The 19,735-nt window shown below is 56.8% G+C and overlaps 9 protein-coding genes across 9 annotated transcripts; 7 read left to right on the top strand and 2 right to left on the bottom strand.

Annotated features, from left to right (window-relative positions):
- The first annotated feature begins 214 nt into the window (after positions 1-214).
- On the top strand, positions 215-5,643 carry PHYSODRAFT_355223 (putative glycosyl hydrolase family 6 protein). The gene has a single exon (XM_009534618.1). The coding sequence runs from the start codon at positions 1,627-1,629 to the stop codon at positions 3,022-3,024; it is 1,398 nt and encodes a 465-aa protein (XP_009532913.1). The 5' UTR covers positions 215-1,626; the 3' UTR covers positions 3,025-5,643.
- Positions 5,644-7,077: 1,434 nt separating this feature from the next.
- Positions 7,078-7,803, top strand: PHYSODRAFT_515307 (hypothetical protein; the record flags this gene model as incomplete). Its single annotated transcript, XM_009534617.1, has 1 exon — positions 7,078-7,803. One exon carries the CDS (start codon positions 7,078-7,080, stop codon positions 7,801-7,803), a length of 726 nt encoding a protein of 241 aa, XP_009532912.1.
- Positions 7,804-8,633: 830 nt separating this feature from the next.
- On the top strand, positions 8,634-8,798 carry PHYSODRAFT_375211 (hypothetical protein; the record flags this gene model as incomplete). The annotated part of the gene is made up of 1 exon (XM_009534616.1): positions 8,634-8,798. A coding segment is annotated over one exon (165 nt), but the record flags the coding sequence as incomplete, so codon positions are not given.
- A 9-nt stretch (positions 8,799-8,807) lies between these two features.
- PHYSODRAFT_380072 (hypothetical protein) lies at positions 8,808-8,999 on the top strand (the record flags this gene model as incomplete). The annotated part of the gene is made up of 1 exon (XM_009534615.1): positions 8,808-8,999. A coding segment is annotated over one exon (192 nt), but the record flags the coding sequence as incomplete, so codon positions are not given.
- A 768-nt stretch (positions 9,000-9,767) lies between these two features.
- On the top strand, positions 9,768-10,678 carry PHYSODRAFT_355221 (hypothetical protein). Its single transcript, XM_009534614.1, has one exon. The coding sequence runs from the start codon at positions 9,808-9,810 to the stop codon at positions 10,609-10,611; it is 804 nt and encodes a 267-aa protein (XP_009532909.1). The 5' UTR covers positions 9,768-9,807; the 3' UTR covers positions 10,612-10,678.
- A 270-nt stretch (positions 10,679-10,948) lies between these two features.
- Positions 10,949-11,913, bottom strand: PHYSODRAFT_304167 (hypothetical protein; the record flags this gene model as incomplete). The annotated part of the gene is made up of 2 exons (XM_009534613.1): positions 10,949-11,482; positions 11,503-11,913. The coding sequence occupies 2 exons, from the start codon at positions 11,911-11,913 to the stop codon at positions 10,949-10,951; spliced, it is 945 nt and encodes a 314-aa protein (XP_009532908.1).
- An 865-nt stretch (positions 11,914-12,778) lies between these two features.
- Positions 12,779-13,762, bottom strand: PHYSODRAFT_516119 (hypothetical protein; the record flags this gene model as incomplete). The annotated part of the gene is made up of 2 exons (XM_009534612.1): positions 12,779-13,072; positions 13,121-13,762. The coding sequence occupies 2 exons, from the start codon at positions 13,760-13,762 to the stop codon at positions 12,779-12,781; spliced, it is 936 nt and encodes a 311-aa protein (XP_009532907.1).
- Positions 13,763-14,634: 872 nt separating this feature from the next.
- Positions 14,635-15,621, top strand: PHYSODRAFT_336989 (hypothetical protein; the record flags this gene model as incomplete). The annotated part of the gene is made up of 1 exon (XM_009534611.1): positions 14,635-15,621. One exon carries the CDS (start codon positions 14,635-14,637, stop codon positions 15,619-15,621), a length of 987 nt encoding a protein of 328 aa, XP_009532906.1.
- Positions 15,622-15,953: 332 nt separating this feature from the next.
- On the top strand, positions 15,954-16,451 carry PHYSODRAFT_444148 (hypothetical protein; the record flags this gene model as incomplete). The annotated part of the gene is made up of 1 exon (XM_009534610.1): positions 15,954-16,451. A coding segment is annotated over one exon (498 nt), but the record flags the coding sequence as incomplete, so codon positions are not given.
- Between the last annotated feature and the right edge of the window lie 3,284 nt (positions 16,452-19,735).

Raw genomic sequence — 19,735 nt, 5'->3', positions numbered from 1 at the left:
ACACGTCGTACTCGAGCGAGTCCCTCACGGGCGTGACGGCGGGCGAGTTCTACGAGGAGGGCTTCCAGCTCCTCTGGGACCAAGGATACTTCGTCAGCGAGCAGGGCATGGCCACGATCTCCGGCAGCAACAGCACGAGTCAGACGAGCAGCCAGACGAGCACTCAAACCAGCAGCCAGTCCGGCACTCAGACGGCCACTCAAATGAGCAGTCAATCAGGAACCCAGACCTCGACGGGCAGCTCCGCAGTCCAGCAGGCCTCCTCTGTCGCTCAGGACTATGACAGTACCGGACAATCAGCTGCAGCTGGCACTGTCGCCCCGGCCGATACCAGCTCGTCTCAGAGCACTACGACGGCCCCCGTGAGCACGACCGCAACTCCGACTGCAACCACTGCGACCCCAACCACGACGCCGACTGCGACCAGCTCAACCTCTACGAGCACTGCGCAGTCCAGCGCCGCGTGCAAGGCGAAGAAGCGTCTGCGCAAGCTGTAGATGAAGGGCTCGGCGTGTTTGTGTAAGGTGTTCTCAAGCTCCCCGAGGCCATGTTGTCAAGTCCGGCCGCCCAGGTCCCCTTTGTTAGGTCTCATTGCAAACGTAGATTCATTGGAACTTCACTAAATTCATAAATAAAAGTAGCGTTCGTGCATTGTTGTGAACTTGTACGTGTGCGCTTCCAGTTCGCTCTAGCTGCGATACGGTGGGCAGACCCAGCGAGCCATAAAAACCTGGATATCTGCAATACCTCTCATTTACATAGGCGACGTTGCACTGACACAATCAGACACCGAGCGAGACGAAGCATGTGTGGATCTATTATACATGTTGAAGTTGTCTCCAAGGTCTTTGTGGTCTCATCTTGGTGAGCTTCGTGCAGATAAGGAGGAGCCGGAAGCGGCAGCAGACCACTGCGTGAACCGATTCAAGGAGAGACCGAATCCTTTTCCTAGCGCCTAGGCATCTGGCAAAGCCGCGGCGTGCAGCCCGTGACCATGACGAGCTCGGGCGTGCCTGCCTCAACTCTGAAGTTCAGGAGTGAAGTTACGACCATCTGGTTCCGACGACTGTCTAGTCACCCCGCGAGAAACGGTCTCGAAATCCGGGGTGCGTCCAGTCACTCAAATGAAAGAGGAAGCCCTTGTGGCGCGTCGAACTCGACGGGCGGCGAGCGCGAAACATTCGAGGATCCGTCAAGTTTCACCGGCGCTCGAGCGCACCATCGCGTGCGTGGCAGAACAACTTTCGCGTTTCGGCAGGTTCCGCTTGAGCAGCTGGCGCACGAACAATGAAAGCCTCAACTCAACTCAAGCTCACACGCATGGTCTTAGGTAGCAGGGCAACGCGTCCTCGTAGCGCGCTTATTAGGGCTGCGGTCGAAGTTCGGACAACCAAGAGCTGCACTTGACACTTTGCCCCCAGAAACGACCACTATCACCGAGAGCCACCAGCGGTGGAGGCTCGAACCAACGCTACACTCAGCGGCCGATCACTCAGCGTACCATCGTCTTGCTAATTAGTTGCGCGCCGCCCTGGTCTGTGGCCCGCGCACCAATGTTTCATTCTGCAATTTGCCAAGCACCACACCAAACCGTATCCAGCAACGCGTGAGTGAGGCTGCAGCACGATGCTCCGCAAGATCCTGCACTCGCGTCTAGTGGTCGCCGCCGTGTCCTGCGTGGCGCTCGCCTTGTCGTCCTCCATTGCCGCTGCTGAAGACCTCTGCTCCATCGTGCCAGCGTCGTACACGGGGGCCAAGTCGGACCACCCGGAGCTCACGACGGCTATCGAGACGCTGGAAAAGTACGCCATCGCGTCGTGGTACACGGATCGCATGAGCAGCCAAGAGCGCTCGGACATGGTGTCGGGGCTGCTGAGCCAGTGCTCCGAGGACACGCGCCTCAGCATCGTGGTCTACGGCATCCCCAACAAGGACTGCGCAGCTGGGCTGTCGTCGGGAGGAAGCGTGACCAGCACGAGCGACTACCAAGCCTTCCTCAAGGAGCTCACGGACGGCGTCGGCGACCGCAAGGTGCTGTACGTCGTGGAGCCGGACGCACTGGGTCTCCTCACGCAAGACGGAGGCTGCGGCGCGTCGGCGGGGTACCTCGACAACCTCAAGATTGCGGTGGCAGCGCTGTCCGCGAACGCCAACGCCGAGCTGTACGTGGACGTCGGCTACTGGATGCTCGCGTACGGAGACAGCGCCAGCAAGGTCGCTACCGTGATGAAGGAGCTCGGCAGCTCCGGCCGCGTCAAGGGCGTGACCATCAACACGTCCAACTACCGCTCCACCGACGAGTGCGCCGGGTACTGCACCAACTTCCAGTCGGCCATGGGCTCGAGCGACATGAGGTGCATTGTCGACACGTCTCGCAACTACAACGGCTCCCCCAACAGCGACTGGTGCAACGTCCCCACCGCTGGTGTTGGCAAGCCGCCGACATCCGAGACGGGCGTGTCGAACCTGGACTACTTCATGTGGATCAAGCCGCCTGGAGAGAGCGACGGCGAGTGCGCGACGGGTGGCACTGCGGCGGGCTCGTTCTACCTCGAGGGCTTCACGTCATTGTGGGACCAAGGCTACTTTGTGGCGGAGCAGGGCATGCCCAAGATCGGCGACAGCTCCAGTACTTACACGCAGTCGCCTGCGACGACAGCTCCTGCCAGTGGCTCGAGCAACGCTGGCCAGACAACTTCGACAGCGACAACCGCTCCGAGCGGCGGCAGCTCGAGCTGGAGTCAGGAAACCACTGTCGGAACCGTTGCCCCGGCCGACACGACGCAGACCGAGGCCCCCGCCGCCACGACAGCCACCCCTTACACCGCCACCACGACTACGGTCACTACCAGCCCATCCACAACGGCACCCGTGTCGGGAACTGCATCGCCATCGACGACCGTTTCGCCTGTCACGACGACCACGGCACCGACCGCAGAGACTGCATCTACTACCACCCAGCAGTCCAATGCTACGCAGAGGCGCACCGCCTGCAAGGCCAAGAAGCGCCTGCGCTCGCTGTAATCGATGTGGGGTGTATGTTACACTTGTCTAAGTTAGCTCAAGTTATGTAGATTGCTGCCAAGTCGCTCTGCACCGCAGGAAGGTGCTTACCGCTACAGACTCATGTTTCGTACGTGTGATTAATAGATGTCCGTAAGAGACTTTGTTCCAGCCGGCTACTTTTCACGTTGCTGTTATCCCACCCCAAAATGGAAATGACCCCCTCCCCCCGCCGCCGCACACACCCCCCCACCACCACAACGAAGGCAGATCCCATTGCTGCCACCGCGCTGCTTGCGTCAGCTCAATCTGGTGACGAATCAATATGCCTTTCAGTGTACAAACTCAAGAACGTCGGCAAAGTCAAACAGGAATACGTCACGGTTTTCTGCTTACGGAATTATCACTAACTTAGCCGAGCGGCGCGGGATATGATTCATTGCCTGTGCACCGCCCATTAGTGAAAACTCCTCGTTTCGCAGAAGCCTCCTACCCCATATTCACCATGTCGGCGATCCCCGCGACGTTCAAGGCCTACCAGTACGAAAGCTTCGGACAAGATCCGCTCAAGGAGATCAAGCTCAACCCCAAGGCCGAACAGAAGCCGCTTCGTCCTGGCGAGGTGCGCGTCAAGGTCTTCAGCGCCGCCTTGAACCCGATCGACTACAAGATGATCGCATACGGCCCCGCTCTCGTGTCCACGCGCCCGACGCCCGAGAACCCGTTCCGTCTGGGCTTCGATCTGGCCGGCAAGGTCGTGGAGCTCGGCGGCGACGTCAAGGACTACGTCGTCGGCGACGAGGTGTACGCCATGCCGTGGCTTGACGCGATCGGCAGCTTCGGAGAGTATATCAACGTGGACACCAAGTTCCTGGCGCACAAGCCAACCAACATGTCGTGGAACGAGGCTGCGGGCGTGGCCAAACGAGCTGGCAGGCCATTCATACGTACGGCAAGCTGCAAAAGGGCCAGCGCGTGCTCATCGTCGGCGGCAGCAGTGGCACGGGCTCGTTTGCCATCCAAATCGCAAAGGTTGTTGGCGCGGAGGTGATCGCTACGTGCAGTGAGCGCAACGTGGAGCTGGTGAAGTCGCTCGATGCCGACCGTGTCATCGACTACACCAAGGAGAAGTGGAGCGAGGTGCTGGAGGCGCATTCTGTTGACCTCATCTACGACTGCGACTTCGAGGCCGGCTCGTGGAACGTCGAGGCTCAGAAAGTATTGAAAGAGCAGACCGGCATCTTCGTGACCATCGGCGTGATCGACAAGCCCGTGGACTCGCCCATTGGGGCTACGCAGCACCAGATCTTCAACGCGCCCTGCGCTGCGTTCTTGCTGGAGCTGAAGGAATTGGCCGAGGCGGGCCAGCTCAAGACCATCATCGACTCGGTGCATCCGCTGGAAAACGTCATAATCTGTTTATCCCACCGGGCGAAGGGCAAGATCGGCCAAGGAGTAAACGCTAGGGTGTACACTCGATGGTATACACTCACGGCTTTGGAAGACGAACGATGATTCGAATGCCTGTAGCGCACGGTAAGCCCTACGAATCCTTCCTGTGTCAAGCCCAATGCATTGCATCATGCATGGCTCTGCATTTATACGAGTACAGTGTAGTAAATCTCAACGCAAGGTAATGTAACGAAAAGCCTTGCATTAATCATGCCTTTCATCAGTTTAATCCTTAGTGGTCCTCGTGTAGCCGGCATGAGCACTTCACGCTTTGGCACACACACCTCGCTAATATCTGCTACTGCTGCCTCTCAACAGCAATACACTCAGTGCTTCCCACCCGTCTACTCCTTGGCCACCTCGATGATGATCTTGCCCTTGGCGCGGTGCGACATACAGATCTTCATGGCCTCCACCAGGTTCTCCAGCGGGTGCACCGAGTCGATCACCGTCTTGACGTGGCCGGCCTCGATGAGCTTCTTGAGCTCCAGCAGGTACTCGGTGCACGGCGCGTTGAAGATCTGGTGCTGCGTGGCGCCGATGGGCGACTCGATGGGCTTGTCGATCACGCCGATGGTCACGAAGATGCCGGTCTGCTCCTTGAGCACCTTCTGCGCGGCGTCGTTCCACGACTGGGACTCGACGCCGCAGTCGTAGACCAAGTCGACCGAGTGCTCGGCCAGCACGTCGCTCCACTTGTCGCTCGTGTAGTCGATGACCTGGTCGGCGCCCAGCGACTTGACCAGCTCCACGTTGCGGTGGCTGCACGTGGCGATCACCTCGGCGCCCAGCGCCTTGGCGATCTGGATGGCGAACAGACCCGTGCGGCTGCTGCCGCCCAGGACGAGCACGCGCTGACCCTTCTGCAGCTTGCCGTACGTGACGAGCGCCTGCCAGCTCGTCTGGCCGGCCAGCGGCACGCCGGCCGCCTCGTTGAACGTCATGTTACTGGGCTTGTGCGCCACGCGCTTCGTGTCCACGTTCAGATACTCGGCGAAGGTGCCCGTGGCGTCGAACCACGGCATGGCGTACACCTAGTCTCCGACCGCGTAGTCCTTGACGTCGCTGCCGACCTCGACCACCTTGCCGGCCAGGTCGTGGCCCACGCGGTACGGGTTCTCGGGCGACGCCATGGTGGACAGGATCATGGACGCGTAGAGACCGATCTTGTAGTCGATGGGGTTGAGCGACGCGCTGAAGACCTTGATCTTGACCTCGTTGGGCTGCACGGGCTTCTGCTCGGCGCTTGGGTTGAACTTGATCTGCTCGAGGAAGTCGCCGAAGTGCTGGTACTCGTAGGCCTTGAAGGTAGCTGGGACGGTGGCGGCCATGGTGCTTGGTTGGTTGGGTTGGGTTGGTGGTGTTGCTGTGCTGTGCTGGACTTGTCGTCGACAGAGCTTTTTGAAAAGTGAGAGCGTTGGGGCCGCAGGCTGGTGTCGTTGCTGCGACTGACGTACGTCCGGCGGCGTTTTTGATGCTTGTCAATCACGAGGGCATTGTAATCCGAGTTTACGTGCCAACCTAGATTTTTTCTCAGATTGTAGATTGGAGGCGGTATTATACCAATGATGCAGACGAGTATGTTTTCATCATCGCACGGCGAATGGCTTCTCACGATGGTGCTATGGTGTATCTAGAGGGCTGAGCTGCGCTCTCTTACCTGCGCAAGGGTCTTAAATTAAACGTTAGTGATTTATGTACGAATTTATGAGTGCAACAACAAAAATGTGCTGCTATAAACGGCGATGGAGCTGATAGCAAGTACAGTACCATTGTGCGCTCTAGTTTGATCTGTGCCAAGCGGCCTGAGGTGCAGCGGTTGCCTGCTGTAGCCTACAGCGGTTGCTTCCTTGCGACTTCAACTGGGCTGAGCCGGTACGGAAACGGCTTCGGAATGCTTCGGTACCAGGCGTAAGCCGAACACGTACCCGCCTACCGCTTGAATACTGTGCGTGGCGATCTACAGGATGTGGCGTAATTATGACGCGGACCGGCAAGGTCAGAATATACCCAGAACCGGCTTAGCTTAAGCTCAAGAGAGCAACCGCTGCAGCTCATACTCAGCATGGCCGCAAATCAGCCAGCTGCAGGATATTTTGCTACTTGCCACCGGAGAGCTGTCGCCGATTATAGCAGCACATTTTTGTTGTTGCACTCATATATTCGTACATAAATCACTAACGTTTAATTTAAGACCCTTGCGCAGGTAAGAGAGCGCAGCTCAGCCCTCTAGATACACCATAGCACCATCGTGACGAACCAACCCACTCGGCCAAGCCATTCGCCGTGCGATGATGAAAACATACTCGTCTGCATCATTGGTATAATACCGCCTCCAATCTACTGTACAATCTGAGAAAAAATCTAGGTTGGCACGTAAACTCGGATTCCTTCGCTTTCGTAAGTAGGATATAGGGGTTCCTGCGAAGTCGTCGGCGTGGACAGCTGACATTTTGCAGGAAATGTTTGTTTCCTCACGGGATTTGACTGGCTTTCATTATGCGAATGTTGCCATACAGTTCTTCTGAGCAAACGTAAGCGGGAGCCGCCGACGCTTACATCAAGTCCTTCATTGGCTAAAATGTGACAGCAACACACAAAGAACATCGACCCAGCAGCAACATGAGTGATGGAGGCTCGCAACGCGCTTCTGCTCCAGCGCGGAGTACCAGTCATGCTGACGTCGAGGCGATACGCGATGCATGCGTCACCAAGCAAACAAGAGGAAAGTACAAGAGCAGCCTCAACGGGATTAAGAAGTGGATCAGGAGCGAGCTCGCTAAGGAGGATGGGAATATCCCCAGGTTTTTCGACGCTGATGATGACATTAATCTAAGTGAGTTTACACCGAGTGTTTTTGAGCGTTTTCTGGTGTTCAAGAGTGCTTCTGTGAAGACGGCTACGCTGAGCGGGTACCGAAGTGCTCGCAAGGATCTTTATCGCGTGAAGCGCGTGGCGCTACCTCCTGAGTACGGTGATGATATGAAACAACTGTTCTCCGGGATGAAGCGGATGGAGGCTGATCAAGACCAGACTAGCACCCCAAAGACATCAGGAAAGCAGCCACTCACGTACTCCCTTTATAAGGATGTGTGCAATTCGACTCTCGTGGCGGGTGATGGCGGTTTTTCGCATCTTTTTTTGACTTCGCAGTGGAATTTGATGTGTCGCTCAATGTCGGTCCAGACTCTCCAACGTCAGCATCTCGTGGCGAAAGACGATAGCGTTGGAGTAATATTTGTGAAGACGAAGACTAACCAAGAGGGTTCAGGGCCCCGTGATCCACGCCACCTGTACGCGAACCCGCTGAGCCCATCAACGTGCTGGGTGACTGCCTTGGCAATTTAGCTTGCATGCCACCCTCGATTGGAACCGGGGGCACTATTTCCAGGCTCTAACCAGAAGCTACGATTTAGCAAGGTGCTGGCTAACCTTTTGAAGCAAGGAGACGCTGGTAAAAATTACGGTACGCACTCGGTGCGCAAAGGAGTGGCTACAATCGCTTGTGGAGGAAGTACAGGTGGTCCCTCGATCGTGAGTGTGTGTCTTCGCTGCGGATGGAGCCTCGGTGGAGTTCAAGATCGCTATTTCCGTTATAAAGCCGCAGGAGATCAATTCCTGGGGCGAGTAGTGGCAGGACTTCCCGTAAATGACTCTAAGTTCGCTACTTTACCGCCCCATTTTCAGGATGGCTCCGATAAAAATGTGAAATCGTGCGTGGAGACTATGTTTCCGGTTCTCTCTCGCGAAGCCAATATGGCAGAAATTTTGCGGTTGTGCCTAGCATCACTCGTGCATCACGCGGAATACTTGCAGCAGCCACCCATGCATTACTTTCGACACATTTGTTTACAAGCCCCACTGTCCTTAGGACGCTTGAAGGCCAAGTAGTTGCTGGAGAGTCTCTCTGGATGCGACCAACGGGGATACCGCCTTATATTGAGCTATACAAGAAGCTTGACCAGCAGCAAAGGTCAATTGATGAGCTGCCTGGCAAACTGGAGCAGAGAATGGAGCATGTACTTGAGAAAAAGGGTGTGGCAGCGGGCAATATTACGAGAGAGTTATTGCGTGAGGAAATTCTATCGTTGTTAGACGAAGTTGGGCTTCACCAACGTCAGTCGATCAACACCGTAGTGCCAGCGCCAGTTCCAGTGCACCAGTATCATGTCTGGGGCGGGAAATTTCATGTGCTACCTAGAGAATTTAGTTGTCCGAGTCTCGATCCCCTTGGGGCATGGATGCTATGGTGGTTCGGAAATCCAAAGCTCAACTACCCCCCGTACAAAGGAATACCATCGGACGACCTGGATACATCGCAGAAAAAAGCGACGCTGTCAGAAGGGTCAATTATGATGCGACACATTATGAATGGGATCGAGGCCAAGCTGGACGCACCTATGCCCGAAATCCGTGACAAGAAACACACTATTAAGCTTTATAATATTGGATACGGTACACTGCGGTTAAAACCAAGCAAACGTAAGCGAAAAGCTGAACAGCTTAAGCTTACAACTGTTTTGAGACTCATCCGACAAGCCGATCAAGAGCGAATCGAAGAAGACAGTCAGCCGCCCAAGCGTCAGAGACACACAAGCCAGTCCGGTTGTCCGAGATTGGCAAGCTAGTAGTAGCTATATTCAAACAGTACACACATTTACATTCGTGTTAGTGCAGTCGAGCTGATCCCAGTAGTGCGACGGAGTGTCAAGCTAGCAAACCTTGCTGGCGTAGAGGGTATCCTAAAGCCAAAGTTGTTAGCGTAAGTTTTATAGCCATTTAGCAACAACAAACACAAATCTGGTAGCTCGTGAAGTCGCCGCCTAGAACTCGGCTGTCGACTGTGCAGTCACCGCTTAGTCGATGTTGCCTGCCGGCCTCGATACGACTGCACGTGACCTCTGTACCTATGTATGGCACTTCAATAAACTTTTAGCCAATCAAATTGTGCCTTGATACCGTCGCAGAATCCATCTTACGTTTTCGCAAGTCAATTGATTACAATGCCCTCGTGATTGACAAGCATCAAAAACGCCGCCGGACGTACGTCAGTCGCAGCAACGACACCAGCCTGCGGCCCCAACGCTCTCACTTTTCAAAAAGCTCTGTCGACGACAAGTCCAGCACAGCACAGCAACACCACCAACCCAACCCAACCAACCAAGCACCATGGCCGCCACCGTCCCAGCTACCTTCAAGGCCTACGAGTACCAGCACTTCGGCGACTTCCTCGAGCAGATCAAGTTCAACCCAAGCGCCGAGCAGAAGCCCGTGCAGCCCAACGAGGTCAAGATCAAGGTCTTCAGCGCGTCGCTCAACCCCATCGACTACAAGATCGGTCTCTACGCGTCCATGATCCTGTCCACCATGGCGTCGCCCGAGAACCCGTACCGCGTGGGCCACGACCTGGCCGGCAAGGTGGTCGAGGTCGGCAGCGACGTCAAGGACTACGCGGTCGGAGACGAGGTGTACGCCATGCCGTGGTTCGACGCCACGGGCACCTTCGCCGAGTATCTGAACGTGGACACGAAGCGCGTGGCGCACAAGCCCAGTAACATGACGTTCAACGAGGCGGCCGGCGTGCCGCTGGCCGGCCAGACGAGCTGGCAGGCGCTCGTCACGTACGGCAAGCTGCAGAAGGGTCAGCGCGTGCTCGTCCTGGGCGGCAGCAGCGGCACGGGTCTGTTCGCCATCCAGATCGCCAAGGCGCTGGGCGCCGAGGTGATCGCCACGTGCAGCCACCGCAACGTGGAGCTGGTCAAGTCGCTGGGCGCCGACCAGGTCATCGACTACACGAGCGACAAGTGGAGCGACGTGCTGGCCGAGCACTCGGTCGACTTGGTCTACGACTGCGGCGTCGAGTCCCAGTCGTGGAACGACGCCGCGCAGAAGGTGCTCAAGGAGCAGACCGGCATCTTCGTGACCATCGGCGTGATCGACAAGCCCATCGAGTCGCCCATCGGCGCCACGCAGCACCAGATCTTCAACGCGCCGTGCACCGAGTACCTGCTGGAGCTCAAGAAGCTCATCGAGGCCGGCCACGTCAAGACGGTGATCGACTCGGTGCACCCGCTGGAGAACCTGGTGGAGGCCATGAAGATCTGTATGTCGCACCGCGCCAAGGGCAAGATCATCATCGAGGTGGCCAAGGAGTAGACGGGTGGGAAGCACTGAGTGTATTGCTGTTGAGAGGCAGCAGTAGCAGATATTAGCGAGGTGTGTGTGCCAAAGCGTGAAGTGCTCATGCCGGCTACACGAGGACCACTAAGGATTAAACTGATGAAAGGCATGATTAATGCAAGGCTTTTCGTTACATTACCTTGCGTTGAGATTTACTACACTGTACTCGTATAAATGCAGAGCCATGCATGATGCAATGCATTGGGCTTGACACAGGAAGGATTCGTAGGGCTTACCGTGCGCTACAGGCATTCGAATCATCGTTCGTCTTCCAAAGCCGTGAGTGTATACCATCGAGTGTACACCCTAGCGTTTACTCCTTGGCCACCTCAATGATGATCTTGCCCTTCGCCCGGTGGGATAAACAGATTATGACGTTTTCCAGCGGATGCACCGAGTCGATGATGGTCTTGAGCTGGCCCGCCTCGGCCAATTCCTTCAGCTCCAGCAAGAACGCAGCGCAGGGCGCGTTGAAGATCTGGTGCTGCGTAGCCCCAATGGGCGAGTCCACGGGCTTGTCGATCACGCCGATGGTCACGAAGATGCCGGTCTGCTCTTTCAATACTTTCTGAGCCTCGACGTTCCACGAGCCGGCCTCGAAGTCGCAGTCGTAGATGAGGTCAACAGAATGCGCCTCCAGCACCTCGCTCCACTTCTCCTTGGTGTAGTCGATGACACGGTCGGCATCGAGCGACTTCACCAGCTCCACGTTGCGCTCACTGCACGTAGCGATCACCTCCGCGCCAACAACCTTTGCGATTTGGATGGCAAACGAGCCCGTGCCACTGCTGCCGCCGACGATGAGCACGCGCTGGCCCTTTTGCAGCTTGCCGTACGTATGAATGGCCTGCCAGCTCGTTTGGCCACGCCCGCAGCCTCGTTCCACGACATGTTGGTTGGCTTGTGCGCCAGGAACTTGGTGTCCACGTTGATATACTCTCCGAAGCTGCTGATCGCGTCAAGCCACGGCATGGCGTACACCTCGTCGCCGACGACGTAGTCCTTGACGTCGTCGCCGAGCTCCACGACCTTGCCGGCCAGATCGAAGCCCAGACGGAACGGGTTCTCGGGCGTCGGGCGCGTGGACACGAGAGCGGGGCCGTATGCGATCATCTTGTAGTCGATCGGGTTCAAGGCGGCGCTGAAGACCTTGACGCGCACCTCGCCAGGACGAAGCGGCTTCTGTTCGGCCTTGGGGTTGAGCTTGATCTCCTTGAGCGGATCTTGTCCGAAGCTTTCGTACTGGTAGGCCTTGAACGTCGCGGGGATCGCCGACATGGTGAATATGGGGTAGGAGGCTTCTGCGAAACGAGGAGTTTTCACTAATGGGCGGTGCACAGGCAATGAATCATATCCCGCGCCGCTCGGCTAAGTTAGTGATAATTCCGTAAGCAGAAAACCGTGACGTATTCCTGTTTGACTTTGCCGACGTTCTTGAGTTTGTACACTGAAAGGCATATTGATTCGTCACCAGATTGAGCTGACGCAAGCAGCGCGGTGGCAGCAATGGGATCTGCCTTCGTTGTGGTGGTGGGGGTGTGTGTGCGGCGGCGGGGGGGGGGGTCATTTCCATTTTGGGGTGGGATAACAGCAACGTGAAAAGTAGCCGGCTGGGGCGACATCGAAGGAGTAGGTGCAGGAGGGATGATAATGACGCGACAGTGTTTAGCATCTTAAATAAGTGAGTCTAAGTAGTCTACCCGAAGAGATTAAGCGACTTTGTGTGTGCCATGCACTCGATTAGAACCGAGTATGGTCGTAAAATACTGAGTGACTTCGGAAATATCAAATCTCCGTTGCTTTGTTGCTTTCCCCACCATTTTCACTTTGCAACGAACCAAATCACTGAGTGGGCACAAATACAACAACGAATTTCGCAATAGATCACCTACTCGGTTTGAGTTCTAATGGGGAAGGCGAAGCAGGATGGGGATTCGCCATTCCGCTTCGCCTCGTGCTGCAGGCACGAGATGTGCAGATGCATCAATAGATAGGATAACCTGCCGGGGTCCCCGAAACCAAACAGTTTTGCATGTTCTACCGAGGTGACACGGTTTTCAATCAGAACAGTTGTGTATAGGCCAACACTCCGTTGATTTTTATGTTTCTACAGTATTACATCCAATTGGCACTTGGTGACTGCTTACTCCTTGGCGATCTCGATGATGATCTTGCCCCGGGCGCGGCTGGACATCTGAATCTTGAAAGCCTCCATCACGTTCTCGAGCGGGTGCACCGAGTCGATGATCGTCTTGACCTTGCCAGCGTCAATCAGCTTCTTGACCTCCAGCAGGTACTCGGTGCACGGCGCGTTGAAGATCTGGTGAAAGGTAGCTCCAATGGGCGACTCGATGGGCTTGTCGACCGTCAGAATTGTCACGAAGATGCCGGTCTTCTCCTTGAGCACCTTCTGCGCGGCGTCATTCCACGAGGCCGGCTCCATGCCGCAGTCGTAGATCAAGTCGATCGAGTGCTCGGCCAGCACGTCGCTCCACTTCTCCTTGGTGTAGTCAATAATCTGGTCGGCGCCCAGCGACTTGACCAGCTCCACGTTGCGGTGGCTGCACGTCGTGATGACCTCAGCACCCAGCGCCTTGGCGATCTGAATGCCGAACACGCCGGTGCCGCTGCTTCCGCCCAGGATGAGCACGCGCTGGCCCTTCTGGAGCTTGCCGTAGGTGACGAGCGCCTGCCAGCTCGTCTGGCCGGCCAGCGGCACGCCGGCCGCCTCGTTCCACGACATGCTGCTGGGCTTGGGGGCCACGTACTTGGTCTCAATGTTGATGTACTCGCCGAAGGTACCGAAGCTGACGAAGCCGGGCATGGCGAAGATCTCGTCGCCCACCTTGTAGTCCTTGACGTGGCTGCCCACCTCCACGACCTTGCCGGCCATGTCGAAGCCCACACGGAAGGGGTTCTCAGCCGTGGGCGCGTGCGGCAGGATGTGCGGGCCGTACGTGACCAGCTTGTAGTCCACGGGGTTCACGGCGGCGCTGAAGATCTTGACGCGCAGCTCGTCGGCCTTGATCGGCTTCTGGGTCACGTTGGCGTTGAACTTGATCTCCTCCATGGCGTCGCCGTACTTGTAGTACTCGTAGGCCTTGAACGTGGCGGGGTAGGCGGCCATGGTGCTTGGTGCTTGGGTTGAAGGGGGACTTGCGCGCTTGGGATCTTTTTGCGGAATGAGGCGAGTGTCGTCAAGCACACTGCGGATAACGCTACGGATCGGTTGTGTAAGCATTTGATTCACGCAATCTGGCCCAACGCATCGGTTGAACCTATAAACCCAATACATTTTCCAAGTCAAAGCCCATCTAGAAATCCAGGTTGGATGTGCGAGCAATCGCCCGGGAAGTTGACGGCCGATTACAAAACCCGAATCATTAGCATGCCGAGCCCCAAGCAGGCATGCCGAAAATACGATATATATCTATTTTCTCAAGTTAACGAAATACATATTTGTTTGTATACCAAGGAGAGAAGAAATAAATAATCTGAAGACCCCGTGCTGACGCAGTAAATTATTCAGTAAATTGCTGCAATCGTGTTACCTTCATGGGTTCTTACAATCACTGGCAGTGAGCAGTGATTCACTGCCCACGGTCGCCACATCCGTGTTAAGGTTGCTGAACAACATCATTTTAGCATAAAGGGAAAATTTGATGGCGTTAACACAATGAAAATTAGGGGGAAAAACTTCTCAATCATGAAGGATATATTCACCCGCAGAAATAAAATCTAGAAGTTTTGATCTAAGCTGGAATAAATACCGGATAAACCAAGGAGGTATACCTACAATAAAATATTGATTCCGAAAATACAAATATATTTCCGGGCGTATTTATTTTTCGGGATCCCTGGCCCCAAGTACGTCAGCGGCTAATAGGAACGCATCCGCTCGTTGCTCCCAACTCGAGACCCTTCTCCAAAAAGCTCCGTCGACGACAAGTCCAGCACAGCACAGCAACACCACCAACCCAACCCAACCAACCAAGCACCATGGCCGCCACCGTCCCAGCTACCTTCAAGGCCTACGAGTACCAGCACTTCGGCGACTTCCTCGAGCAGATCAAGTTCAACCCAAGCGCCGAGCAGAAGCCCGTGCAGCCCAACGAGGTCAAGATCAAGGTCTTCAGCGCGTCGCTCAACCCCATCGACTACAAGATCGGTCTCTACGCGTCCATGATCCTGTCCACCATGGCGTCGCCCGAGAACCCGTACCGCGTGGGCCACGACCTGGCCGGCAAGGTGGTCGAGGTCGGCAGCGACGTCAAGGACTACGCGGTCGGAGACGAGGTGTACGCCATGCCGTGGTTCGACGCCACGGGCACCTTCGCCGAGTATCTGAACGTGGACACGAAGCGCGTGGCGCACAAGCCCAGTAACATGACGTTCAACGAGGCGGCCGGCGTGCCGCTGGCCGGCCAGACGAGCTGGCAGGCGCTCGTCACGTACGGCAAGCTGCAGAAGGGTCAGCGCGTGCTCGTCCTGGGCGGCAGCAGCGGCACGGGTCTGTTCGCCATCCAGATCGCCAAGGCGCTGGGCGCCGAGGTGATCGCCACGTGCAGCCACCGCAACGTGGAGCTGGTCAAGTCGCTGGGCGCCGACCAGGTCATCGACTACACGAGCGACAAGTGGAGCGACGTGCTGGCCGAGCACTCGGTCGACTTGGTCTACGACTGCGGCGTCGAGTCCCAGTCGTGGAACGACGCCGCGCAGAAGGTGCTCAAGGAGCAGACCGGCATCTTCGTGACCATCGGCGTGATCGACAAGCCCATCGAGTCGCCCATCGGCGCCACGCAGCACCAGATCTTCAACGCGCCGTGCACCGAGTACCTGCTGGAGCTCAAGAAGCTCATCGAGGCCGGCCACGTCAAGACGGTGATCGACTCGGTGCACCCGCTGGAGAACCTGGTGGAGGCCATGAAGATCTGTATGTCGCACCGCGCCAAGGGCAAGATCATCATCGAGGTGGCCAAGGAGTAAGGCATGAGATAATCAGTGCGTGAATTCGCGTTGGCCCTGTATCGAGCTGAAAGAGGAGTACGAATGATTTATAATGATTTTATTTTCCATTGCACAGTTGTTGAGTTACTGCAACTGGCCTGCGAACTGGTGACTAATATTGTTTCGTTGGGCCAGCATGTTAGATAGCGAACGGTGGCACAGTTGGATCGAGGTTTCAATTGCGGCCATTTTTAGCTTCAAGTGATGTTCGTCCCATGTCATGCACGTATTCGTGGTTCTTCTCCAAACCACCTCACGTGGAGTTTGCTTGCCTTGTTGCTGAGAACAAGTGTGTAGTACAATTTTTTGTCATGGACACCGGCAGTCCTGAATTCCAGGAGGCGCTGCGAGACCATGCGCGCAGTCTTGGTGTAGACCCTGACACCGAGAGCTACTTGATGCCGCTTGTCCAGGAGGCTCTGCTCGCAGAGCTTCCACCTGACTGGGAACAGGGCGAGACGGAGGACGGCACGCTGTACTACTTCAACTCGAGCACAGAGGAAAGCATTTGGGAGCACCCGCTTGACGCGCATTACCGAGATCTTATCCAGGCCAAAAAGGACGAGCATGCTGCGCCACCAACGGAGGCAGCAACCGAAGTCTCTGCTGCTCCGGCCAGCGAGGCGACATCAGCGACAAGTGCAGCAACAGCACCAAGCAACAGCGTTGACGTGTACAGCTTCGACGACGTTAGTGACGAGGAAACGCCGACACCGGTTGCATCGCCAGCTCCAGTGCCAAACAAGTCTAGAATCAGTGATCTCTTCGCCACGCCATCCCTATCCATGCCGGCCAGGAAGCTGGGCAATAACACCTGTTCCGAGTCGGCCCCAACAACCACAGAGAGGCCACAAACTACCCCAGCAGCCTCAGGTTTAGGCTTTGGCCGAGACCGATCCTGGCTTCTTGATGACGACGACTCTCCGGTCGCAAAGCCAACGCCATTGTCGACCCAGTTTTCACTGCAGAAGCAAGATACTGCGGATACGAGTGTCACGCCAGCAACATCACGATTGGGATCGTTCGGCTCGAGACGCTCTGGCGCCTCCACCACAGTCACACCAACGCTCTCGCTGTCCTCAACCAGCACCACAGACGTCGTGACCCCTCTCAGCCCGATACCTTCCAGCCAAACTGTGGTGCAGAACACCGAGGTGAACTCCAGAAGGCCCAGCTCGATAGCATCAACCATCAAGGGCCCCTTCTTCCAGGATACGGCGGCTCAACCAGCGTCAGTGGCATCTGCTCCATCGCCCACAACAACCGCAAAGATGCAACAGCTAGAAAAGAAGCTGGCCGACGCAACCAGCGACCTTGAACGCGAGCGCAATGCTCACTCCGACACCACCCGGCAGCTCCAAACGGCTCAGCAGGAAGCGAAAGAGAGCAATTACCTGAAGATGAAAGTCAACGAGCTCAAGACGAAACTCTCAGAGCAAGAGAGTGCTGCCTCCGCACGTGACAAACAGCACCTGGACAAATTGGCGGAGCAGGAAAGCGCTGCGTCCGCGCGCGAGAAGCATCAGGCGGATAAAATGGCCAAGCTTGAGGCTGAAAACGCGCGTCTTGTCAAGCAACAGGGCCAAACCCAAAGCGAGCAGATGGAGACTCAGCGAAAAGAAGCCCAGCAGAACCGAGAAGCCCTCGAGAGCAAGCAGGCGGAACTCGAGCGTCTTCAGAAACGTCTTGCGGAGCTCGAACAGCAAGCAAAGACAACGTCGGAAGCTCACGAAAAAGCACAAGAAGAGCTCAAGCAAAAGCTTGCGCAGCAGGAGGCATCGGCTGAGACTGACCGCCGCCAGCATGCCACTGAAGTCGCAGGTCTGCGTGATCAACTTGAGAAGCTTGAACAACAAAATCGCACCTTGAAGACCACGGCCGATGAGCAGGCCACAAAGTGCGAGCAGCTCGAGAAACTCCAGCAGGAGCTCCGTACATTGAAAAGCACAGCAGGCGAGCAAGCCTCAAAGAGTGAGCAGCTCGAGAAGCTGCAGCAAGAGCTTCGCACCTTGAAAAACACAGCGGATGAGCAAGCCACAAAATGCGATCAGCTCCGAGACGTTCAGGAGTCGCTTGTCAAACAGGAGAAGCTGAACCGGGAGGCGGAGGAGAAGATACGCAGCTTACAAGCCCAGCTCGATCGTGCCGAGCAGGAAAAGGCGGAAACGACTAGGAAACACAACGCGTTGACTCATGATCTCGAAGCGAAGAAGTCAGAGAACTCCACGTTGCACGCCACGGTGCTCAGAACGCAGGACGAACTTCGCAGGTGCCAGGATGATCTTCGCAAGGCCCAGGACGAACTCCGGACAGTGAACAGCAGCTTCGAGCAGCAACGACACCAGCAGCAGCTCGTCCTCGAGCGAGAACGTATAACGGCGGATGCCGAAGCTCAGGCCCAAAGCCGCATTCAAAAGCTACAGTCGCAACTCAACGCCCAACTGGATGAGCAGACCACCGCTAAAGCCAGACTCCAGTCGGAAGTTGTTGAGCTTCGAGGCGAATTGGCAAGCGTGCAGGCGCAGCAGGTAAAACCACTCGAGAAACAGCGCGAGCAGCTTCAACGCGAAGTCGACCGTCTCATCGAGCGCACGACGACACTGGAGAAGGAGTTGCGCTCTGCCAAGCAAGAGCTATCGAGCCAAACTGACCGCGCTAACCAGTTGGAGATCGAGGTGGACGTGCTGGTACGCCGAGAGCAGCAGCGGAAGTCACAGACCGACGCTTTAAACACTGCGAAAAACGCAGCCGAGAAGCAGCTCGCAACACTGCAAGATGAGCTGTTATCTGCGCAGCATGACAAGCGAATAGACACCGACAAGCTCAACTTCCGCGTGCGCGAGCTCGAAAGCCAGGTGGCTCAAAAGGAATACGAGGCCACTCGTTTGGAAGAGAGATTCGCCAAAGCGGAGGCCTGGCGAGCGAAGGAAGCCGCGCGCGTGGAGAAGCGTGACGCTCAACTGATGGAGCTACGCGAGCAGCTCACCGCGCTGCAGGCGCGTCACGTCGAGATCGAAACCAGCGCCGAGATCCAGGAGCTTCGCGCGTCCAAGCAGAAGGTGGAGTTGAAGATGCAGAAGCTCGAGCGCGAGCTGAGCGACGAACGCGACGCTCGCAAGCGCGACGAAATCCGACGGACGGAGGAGCTTCAGCGCATGCAGCAAGCCGTCGAGTGGCAGCTCCCGCAGCTAGCACAGGCCTGTGTGACTCGATCTAGCGATGAGTGGGCGCGGAAATGCCGGGCAGTGGCCAAGAAGCTGCGTGACGAGCTCAGCATGCGCGCGTTGCAAGAGCGTAACGAGCTGGTGGCGCGAGAGCACCAGGCACACGAGGCCTGCGAGCGCGCGGAGCAGAAGCTCAAAACGGCGGTGGCCGAGAGCGAGTTCCTGCGGCGCGAGGTAAGTCGCCTCGAGGACAACAACAAGGTCTTGCTCGAGCAGCTGCACACCATCCGCGTGTATCTGACGCAACGGCCGATGCCGAGCCAAGTTTCGGGCGTTGGGTCTCCGCCGTGGTCTTGGCCAGGGGGCAGCTCGCAGCCCGCTCCAAATCCGGTGCCCCCGCCCGCCCCAGCAGGAGCCCCCGTGCCCTTGAACTTCAGCGACTTCTCCACCGTGAACCAGCTCAACACGCAGCTCGGCATCTTGCACGCGCAGTTCCAGCAGCTCTTCGACTCGAACGAGCGGAGACGGTCGTCCGCCACCTCCTTCTCGCCCAGCGACCGCTTCGAGATCCCGAGTTCGCCCACAGCCTCCGCCTCACGAGCAGCAGGCCACAAGTTCGGCAAGGACGACCAGCGACGAGAGGCCGAGGCCAGGCGCAGCGAGGACGAAGACGCCGAGATCCAGCGACTAGCGATGGACGCGCTGATGGACCAGAAGCTGGCGGCCAATGGGGCCAATACCCCATCTGCGCTCCAGCGACAGCAAGAGGAGCTCTTGACGACGCTCGAGTCTATCGGAGAAGCTGCAGATCCGCGGTGGCTGCCTGTGTATGCCTCCTCTGCTGGGCCCGGCGCAGTCGTCAGCGTGGACGGCGACGACAGCGGAGACCATGACGAGCCCCACTCCACTCTGTGGTACCAGCAGGACTA

The sequence above is a fragment of the Phytophthora sojae genome (assembly GCF_000149755.1).
Source record: "Phytophthora sojae unplaced genomic scaffold PHYSOscaffold_7, whole genome shotgun sequence".
Taxonomy (NCBI): domain Eukaryota; phylum Oomycota; class Peronosporomycetes; order Peronosporales; family Peronosporaceae; genus Phytophthora; species Phytophthora sojae.
The sequence above is the reverse complement of the archived record's forward strand: the minus strand, read 5'-3'. Positions and strand labels throughout refer to the sequence as shown.

Coding starts and splice junctions, on each gene's coding strand:
- PHYSODRAFT_355223 (XM_009534618.1), top strand. CDS start 1,627: ATGCTCCGCAAGATCCTGCACTCGCGTCTAGTGGTCGCCGCCGTGTCC.
- PHYSODRAFT_355221 (XM_009534614.1), top strand. CDS start 9,808: ATGATCCTGTCCACCATGGCGTCGCCCGAGAACCCGTACCGCGTGGGC.